Below are 9,383 nucleotides of genomic sequence, written 5' to 3'. Positions count from 1 at the left end.
CAGATAGAAGCCATTAACTTGTGTTTTCTTTCAGTTACGTGATAAGCGTATCCTTTCGTTAATTAGGAGTCTCTCTCTCTCTCTCTCTCTCTCTCTCTCTCTCTCTCTCTCTCTCTCTCTCTCTCTCTCTCTCTCTCTCTCTCTCTCTCTCTCTCTCTCTCCTGTGAGTCGGTTTTTCCATTTTATTTTAAAATTTATACTCTAAGAAATGAAAAATTTCGTTATTTATAAAAGATGGAATGCAAGAAAAGGTTAGCATATTAATGCTTTAAATAATACAATGCAAGTAGTTTATAAAAGGTTGTCATGTGTTTTATGTCATCCAGTCACATACACTTTACAATACACAGACACACAGCTGTGATGATGGGGCTGGACCCAGAAACGTCGCTTCATAAAGCTTTGTGAAATTACACAAGACGTTTCCTCCCTATATATATATATATATATATATATATATATATATATATATATATATATATATATATATATATATATATATATATATATGTATACACACAGTATATGTATATATATATTGAAGGGGAATTTTATAAGTGAAAAATGGATCGGCACTGACGGGTCTCGATCCCTCGACACAATTACCTTGCAACGACTTCAGTCGATGGTCTACCCACTGAGCCATCAAGAGAGGTATAAGTTAATGCCGAATCTGCTGTACTTATTTACCCGTCGAGAGCAGGGAAATTATACTTAGCTTCGGCATTAACCCTCCACCACCATGATAGCTCATTGGTACGTTTGGAACATGCAGCTCTTATTATGAAATTTTTTATCACACTGCGATTTATATACAGTCATAAAGCTACAAATATCGCTTAATATCCAATTCACGCTACTTCAGGAACCGAAGGGTATTTTTATAAGTGGTGAATGGATCGGTGCCGGTGGGTCTCGATCCCTCGACACAATTACCTTCCAACGACTACAGTCGACGGTCCACCCACTGAGCCATCATAATAAGAGCTGCGTGTTCCAAACGTACCAATGAGCTATCATGGTAGACATGGGTTAATGCCAAAGCTAAGTATAATTTCTCCGCTCTTGATGGGTAAATAAATACAGCAGATTCGGCATTAACTCATACCTCTCTTGATGGCTCAGTGGGTAGACCGTCGACTGGAGTTGTTGGAAGGTAATTGTTTCGAGGGATCGAGACCCAGCAATACCGATCCATTCATCACTCATGAAATTCCCCTTTGGTGATAATTATCCCATTGGGGATATCCCTGATATATATATATATATATATATATATATATATATATATATATATATATATATATATATATATATATATATATAAGATATATATATATATAAAGACACACACAGCAAGTGGGCCGACAAAAAGACAGACAGGCAGGCTGACAGAAAGTCAGACAGACAAGCATGCAACAGAAAAACAGACAGACAAGCAGGCTAACAGAAAGACAGACAGAAAAGTAGGCCGACAGAAAGAAAGACAGACAGACAGGCGGGCTGACAGAGAGACAGGCAGACCAACAGAAAGAAATGACAGACAGACAGGCCGACAGAAAGACAGATAGACCAGCAGGCCGACAGAAAGACAAACAGACAAGGAGGACGTCAGAGACACAGACAGACAAGCTGGACGACAGAGAGACACAGACGGACAAGCAGGACGACAGAGAGACACAGTCAAGAAGGCCGACAGAAAGACAGACAGACAAGCACGACGACAGAAAGACACAGACAGACAAGCAGGACGACAGCAAGACATATAAACTGGCACAGACAAGAAGGCCGACAGAAAGACAGACCAACAAGCAGGCCGACAGAAAGACATACCAACAAGCAGGCCGACAGAAAGTCAGACCAACAAGCAGGCCGACAGAAAGACAGATAGACAGGCAGGTCGACAGAAAGACATATAGACAGGCACAGACAAGTAGGCCGACAGAAAGACAGACCAACAAGCAGGTCGACAGAAAGACAGATAGACAGGTAGGCCGATAAAGAGAGAGAGAGACAAGTAGGCCGACAGAAAGACAGACAGACAGCTAGACAGACAGACAGACAGACAGACAGACTGAAAGGTAGACAGACAGGCGGGCCGACAGAGACAGGCAGACCAACAGAAAGAAAGACAGACAGACAGGATGACATAGAGACACAGACAGGAAGGCCTAGGAAGGAGAGATAGACAGGCGGGCCAACAGAAAAGCAGACAGACAAGCAGGACGACAGAAAGACACAGACAGGCAGGCCGACAGAAAGACAGACAAACAAGCAGGAGACAGAAAGACAGGCAGACAAGCAGGCCGACAGAAAGAAGGGTAACAAAGACCAACAAGCAGGCCGACAGAAAGACATAGAGACAGGTAGGCTAACAGTAAGACGGACATACAAGCACAACGACAGAAAGACAGACAAACAAGCAGGAGACAGAAAGACAGGCAGACAAGCAGGCCGACAGAAAGAAGGGTAACAAAGACCAACAAGCAGGCCGACAGAAAGACATAGAGACAGGTAGGCTAACAGTAAGACGGACATACAAGCACAACGACAGAAAGACAGACAGACAGGCAGGACGACAGAAAGACACAGACAGACTGGCCGACAGAAAGAGAGACCGACAAGCAGGCCGACAGAAAGACAGACAGACAAACACAACGACAGAAAGACAGACAGACAGGCAGGACGACAGAAAGACACAGATAAGCAGGTCGACAGAAAGACAGACCAACAAGCAGGCCGTCAGAAAGGCAGACAGACAAGCAGGCCGAGAGAAAGACAGACCAACAAGCGGGCCGACAGAAAGACACACAGACAAGCAGGCCGAGAGAAAGACAGACCATCAAGCAGGCCGTCAGAAAGGCAGACAGACAAGCACACCGACAGAAAGACAGACCAACAAGCGGGCCGACAGAAAGACAGACAGACAGGCAGGCCGAGAGAAAGACAGACCAACAAGCAGGCCGACAGAAAGGCAAACAGACAAGTAAGCCGACAGAAAAACAGACAGACAAGCAGGTCGACATAAAGACAGATAGACTGGCAGGCCGACAGAAAGACAGACAGACAAGCAGGCCGACAGAAAGACATATAGACCGGCAGGCCGACAGAAAGGCAGATAGACAGGCAGGCCAACAGAAAGACAGGCTGACAAAAAGACAGACCAACAAGCAGGCCGACAGAAAGGAAGACTGGCAGGCCAACAGAAAGAGAGGCTGACAGAAAGACAGACCAACAAGCAGGCCGACAGAAAGACAGAGAGACAAGCACAACGACAGAAAGACATAAACAGGCTGGCCGACAAAACGACAGACAGACAGGAGGGCCGACAGAAAGAGAGGCGGACAAGCAGGACGACGGAAAGACAGATAGAAAGCAGGCCAACAGGAAGACAGATAGACAGGCAGGCCGACAGAAAGACTGGCAGGCAGGCAGGCAGGCCGCCAGAAAGAGAGACAGACAAACAGGACGACAAAAAAACACAAACAGGCAGGGCGACAGAAAGACAGATGGACAGGCAAGCCGACAGAAAGGCAGATAGACAGGCAGGCCGACAGAAAGACTGACAGACAGCCAGGGGACAGAAAAACAGATAGACAAGCAGGCCGACAGAAAGACAGACAGACAGGCCGGCCGACCGAAAGACAAATAGGCAGGCAGGCCGACGGAAAGACAGACAGACAGGGAAGCCGACAGAAAAAGAGACAGGCAAGCCGGACGAGAGAAAGACACAGACATGCAGGCCGACAGAAAGGGGTTTTGGTGGTTACATTACCTCCTATATTTGTAAATCTGTTGCTTCGGGAGAACGTATTTCAGGTGAATTATTTTTCGAAAAGATTTTTACCATCATAGTCTTACCTTTATTTCTGGTATTAATACTGTTTTTTAAATCTGGAATTAGCCTCTAAAGTAAAGATTTTCCATTTTCTTGAATCAAACTATATTCGTCAGTATGATTTTATCATTTCCAGTCATTACGTGTTTTAAAATTATTTTCTCTTTTTCCCGTCCAATCCAGCTTATGTTTTGCTTTTCAGTTGCAACATTAATGACGCATGACTATAAATACTTCGCTTCCGAGAATTTTCATTTCCGTGCAGCACTGAAAGTTTTCGAATATGTGGTTTAGAGTTTTTTTGCATTCCCTTTCATTAAAGAGAAAGTAATTGATTTATCTTTAGGCAAATTTCAAAGCGTATGGTCTCTCAGACCTTGATTAGATGTTTTCCACTCTGATTGCCACATCTATAGTAATAAAATATATCAGAAGGTTTAAAACTAAGTTCTAAATACAGTACGCTCGTAATCTCTCTCTCTCTCTCTCTCTCTCTCTCTCTCTCTCTCTCTCTCTGTGAGAAGTGTTTTAATTACTTTTATTTCTTTCTCATCTGTATTAGCATTTAGTTTTCTATATACTGTATATATATATATATATATATATATATATATATATATATATATATATATATATATATATATATATATATGTGTATGTGTGTGTGTGTGTGTGTGTGTGTATATATATATATATATATATATATATATATATATATATATATATATATATATATATATATATATATATATATATATATATATGATGAACATGAACAAATGGGAACTTGTCTCATAGAAATAAATTTCTGACTCACAACGGGACCGAACCACGGTCATTCGATTGAGAGTCCCGGGCATTAGCAATTCGGACGCAAAGGTCATAAAAGAAGTTGCAACCTAAGTACCACGTAGCTGAGGTTTCTCCTGGGCAGGCGCTTAGCGCCCAACATACCGGCGAATTTCACCCCACTTCCCGACCCATGCCAACGCGGGCTCTTACCCAATAGGAACGGATTTGTTTGTAAGACTGTGTTTTAAGTATGAGTAACCGCAATTGATTTAGGAATTTTAGGAAACTCCTAATCTCAAATCCGATGTCAAAACATCCGAGATTCTATTAGCTTTCGCCATTGGTACTTATCAGGCTATAAAAATTATGCCCATTTACATTTTCTTATCTTGAGCGATTATGGCCGAACTCGACTTAGAAAAAAAATCGAAAAAACTCAGTGAAGGACTTGTCGATAAACTATACCTCCGGAAACTGATTTTGTTGCATTACAACTTTTAGAGTGAGTGAAGTATTCGATTTGATAACAGTGATCAGGTTCGTGCTCAGCTTAGATAAATTGAAGTTTCTTTTAAACCATCGATGCGTAATGCGTTATTCGATGTTTAAACGTACTCAAAAAGACTCCCCATAAGTATATATATATATATATATATATATATATATATATATATATATATATATATATATATATATATATATATATATATATATGTGTGTGTGTGTGTGTGTGTGTGTGTGTGTGCGTGCGTAATTATACCATGCAATTAATATCTTCATTGGATATTAATGAAAGGAATGATTTATTTTCAATCATTTCTTGTTTATAGCGTTATCCTGTGGTCAAAACTTCATGAGCTATGTGGAGTACAATAAAATTTAAATTTTAGCTCGGACATATGAAATACAATAAGGAACTCTGTGTGATCATCGACTCTCTCAGTGGTTTTCACTCCTGAGTTTCTCTGAAAGTCCTACTTCCTTCTCCGGTAGAAATCACCTGGTCCTTTGGGAACGTTTGAAGGCAAATGGTCTAGCGGAAACCACAGGATCTCTCTTTTACCATCCAGCGGCTGCAGTTGCTGGAAGCCGAGTGGGTCATTGTATGTAAAGGAGATACTTCTGGCGGTGGCAGACTCTAAAACAGACTTCCGCCTATTACAAAAGAGTTTCCCTTGACCTCGTGCCGTAAAGCGAATGACCAGGTCATGTCTCGATGAAAGATTCCGATATACGTGTTTAATTGTTAACGTGGTTTTCAATTCGGAGCTTGTGAGTGTAGGAAATTAGCAGTTAAACTGAACGACTATAAAATCCTGAATTTTTTTAATAGCAATCCTACTAAAACGAGAGACTGGACACCACATATTTTAGAGGAGAGAGAGAGAGAGAGAGAGAGAGAGAGAGAGAGAGAGAGAGAGAGAGAGAGAGAGAGAGAGAGAGAGAGAGAGAGGTAAAATCACATTCGAAAACGTCAGCATTTCTGACGTTGAGGGAGAATATTTAAATTAACTCAAAATTATACGATAAAAAATAAACAGTCCTTGGAAGCAATGGTTAAATATTCATATAAGCAGGAAAAATGAAAAATAACAAAATCCTATTAAGATGAGCAAGCAATGAGATCTCGCAATTCCTTGAAAAAGAAATCATGATTCTGGAAATCACGGTATGCATAAATAATAGTCAACTCAGGAAGTGATTAGCATCCAGGAAAGCAATAAACATAAATGCAAAAGTTTCGAGCTGAAATTCTCATGTTAAACAGAACTGTTGGGATTAGGGTAGCAAAAAATAAGCATCATTTACATGGAAATTTTGGGAGATACAGATATGATCTAGAAACCAGCTAAATTAAGCGAACCACTCCGCTGCTCACATCACGCATCATAAAACTATCCCTTCTGCGATGAAGGCCGTTTCCATTTGGAATGAGAATTCCACTCCCTCTCCTCTGTTAATTTATGTGGAATTTTCCATTTTTTTGGTAAAATTTATTGGACATGATAAATAGGAAAAAGTATGATAGCTGGGACTGGGTTTATATCTGAAGCTAAATAGTGAGAACTGTGGTAGGATCATCAACTACCCAATAATGTTTGGACCTGAGAGATATAAGAATGATAGCTCAAGGGCCAAACTATTCTGCAGGGCTGGGCCATGGATTCCAGGGGTGGTCTGGTTCTGAGGACAGGACTTTCGGCATTCTGTCCGGTTTGTCCATAATATGATTAGGGTGGCGAAGATTGTATTCTTGTCATACTCTCAGTCCCAGCAAGCGGGTTTGGCTTACACTTGGGCCACTCCAATTGTGTTGTGCCATCCCTTGTGGGGTAGGGTAGGGGGCGGACATTTGGAAGTCGGCTCTTACTTGTGCCATTGGTGGAAGAATAAATGCCATGAAAGGCTGATTGTATCATTTTAAGGTTTTCAAGTTTACTTAATTTCTAATCTTTTTTTTTAAATTTGATCTTTATTAGTACCAATAAAGAATCAAGTACCCGTGGACCTCTGATGATATTGTTCTGGCACAGACAATGACCTCTGCACCCTCCTCTGACAACCTGTGTTTGGAAAAGGCTAGGAAACCTTCGAGTGTAATTAAACTGGAACCCTATGCTCCAGCACAAAACAAAGGGAAATTGGCCAGAAATGTATGTGAAATAGGACCAGGTATATTTGAAACTTCTTACGATAAATATTTGACCTTTTATCTGGGAGATTCTAATTGTGATATTCTTAATGTACACAGAGACATTGTGAAGTGCTGTAACCGAGAACTACAGTAGAATCGGCCCCAGCAAAAAAAAAAAGAGAGACAAATTAAAAAACATTATCGCAGTACATGCTTTTTGGAATCACTCCAACCCAACTGATAATGTACTCGGAGGAGAAACTTGTCGAAGAATTAAAAGATCAAGGTGTGATGAGTCTTGAAAGAATGAAGATGATCAGTGGAGCCTTCGTTCCACTTCCCAGTTTAATTATTACATTTAATTCGACCCACTTACACACAATGTCATAAAAGCAGCATGGTTACGTTTTAAGGCTAAGCAATATATCCCGAGACCGAGGAGATGTGTTCATTGTCAAGAATTTGGACATATGTTAGGGTCTTGTAGGCAGAAGCTACAAAGCAAGCCTGCCACAGGAACTAAATGTAGTGAATCAGAGCACGGTGTATGCAATAAAGAAGTAAGATGTATATATTATAGAGACAATCATCCATCTTCTAGGGACTGTGATGTGTACATCACGGAAAAAGAAATCCAAACTTAAAGTTAACCGAATGTATCACATTTAGAGAGGCAAAAGAAAAAGTATTAAATCAGTATGTTAGACCAAGAATATCCTTTTCCACCGTTGCTGCCAACTGAAGAAGAAATGTAAAGGCTACCAGAGGTGTTTCCTTTGGTAATGTCAATAGAAGATCAGTGACGAACTGTACGCCCACCTCTTGGAAGCTGCACCAGTAGTTTCTGGTGCTCCTGCCTCTTCAGAGGCTGTGCCAGAGACTTCTGGCACTCCTGCCTCTTTGAGGGCTGCGCCAATAATTTCTGGCACTCCTGCCTCTTCGGAGGAAGCATCAGTGAATTCTGGCATTCCTGCCTTTTCAGAGGCTGTACCAGTTGTCTGTCTGCCTCTTCGGAGGACTTGCCAGATATGCCCGGCACTCCAGGCTCTCTAGAGGCTGCACCCATTATACTTGTGTGTCGGCCTATTTGAAGGCTTCATTATCTATGTCAAGTGTAAGTTTCCTTCTGGAGTCTATACCAACCGTGAATGGTGCCCCTGATACATCAGAGGATGAACCAGTTATGTCGACTCTCCGACCTCTCTTCAGGTAGCTCCAGCTTTATCTGGTATTCATGAATTGGAAATTTCTGTTACGAAGATGCCTTCAAAGGAGCCCAGCATCCAAGATACTAAAGAGGCTTTGACATCTGTGGCAGGCTCCTCTTCCATGGAGGCAGCACTATCATTATCGACATTTAAAAGGAAGAGAGCCATTAGCAATCAGTCTCCTTCCAGAAAAACGTAGTAGTAAGGTTATTAAAGTGAAATCATTGAAAAGGGGCTCTAGTTTGACGGCCTCAAAGTCTAAATAAAATTCATTAATTTTCTCCAGTGGAACTGTCAGGGATTAAGAGCTAAATGGTAGGCACTAAGGTGCTCATATCAGAAGTGTCTCCTGTATGTATAGCTTTGCAGGAGACTATGACTGGTAATAATACATGTCCCAGCCCAAGGAAGTATGCATCCTATCATTCTCCTTATACCGTAAATAAAGGAAGCCACGGCGGTGTAGCTTCATATCTTTGTAATGCCACCCGACAAAATCCTATTAGTATGCAGTCTACACTGCAAGTGATAGGTGTGCAGATCATTTACAAAGAAACTCTACTGTGTGCTCGCTCTATCTACCACCTAGTGAAGTCTTCCCCAATGATGAATTTAGTCTGTTATCCAAAAGCTACCATGTCCCTTTGTTATTCTGGGAGACATGAATAGTAGAAGCCCTCTTTGGGGTGATATCGTTACCAATCAAAGAGGAAATTGTCGGTGTTCCATCATAGAAAGTGAAAATGTGGGAATCCTCAACACAGGGGAGTCTAAAAATTTTCATGTTCAAACAGGCACATTGTCAGCAATTGGAGAGGAATAGATGATAGATTTACCAGCGACTATTTTTCTACAGTAATGACTGTTGCTTCAAATCCTCATCTTCAAGACTACTTAAATGGAAGGCTGG

The 9,383-nt window shown here is 41.3% G+C and overlaps 1 protein-coding gene across 1 annotated transcript; it reads left to right on the top strand.

Moving 5' to 3' along the window:
• Nucleotides 1-1,536: 1,536 nt before the first annotated feature.
• Nucleotides 1,537-8,672, top strand: LOC136841069 (zinc finger CCCH domain-containing protein 13-like). The gene is made up of 5 exons (XM_067108121.1): nt 1,537-1,989; nt 2,427-2,986; nt 5,624-5,723; nt 8,058-8,252; nt 8,475-8,672. Exons 1-5 carry the CDS (start codon nt 1,537-1,539, stop codon nt 8,670-8,672), a joined length of 1,506 nt encoding a protein of 501 aa, XP_066964222.1.
• Nucleotides 8,673-9,383: the final 711 nt, after the last annotated feature.

This window comes from Macrobrachium rosenbergii, chromosome 8 (assembly GCF_040412425.1).
Source record: "Macrobrachium rosenbergii isolate ZJJX-2024 chromosome 8, ASM4041242v1, whole genome shotgun sequence".
Taxonomy (NCBI): Eukaryota; Metazoa; Arthropoda; class Malacostraca; order Decapoda; family Palaemonidae; genus Macrobrachium; species Macrobrachium rosenbergii.
This window is presented reverse-complemented; position numbering and strand designations above follow the sequence as displayed.

Bases quoted from the DNA above. Each gene is read 5' to 3' on its own strand.
- LOC136841069 (XM_067108121.1), top strand. From the start codon at position 1,537: ATGACAGACAGACAGGCCGACAGAAAGACAGATAGACCAGCAGGCCGA. The intron at 2,987-5,623 runs GTAAGCCGACAG...CTTCTCCGGTAG, and splicing joins ACAGAAAGGCAAACAGACAA to AAATCACCTGGTCCTTTGGG. The intron at 5,724-8,057 runs GTGGGTCATTGT...TAATGTCAATAG, and splicing joins CTGCAGTTGCTGGAAGCCGA to AAGATCAGTGACGAACTGTA.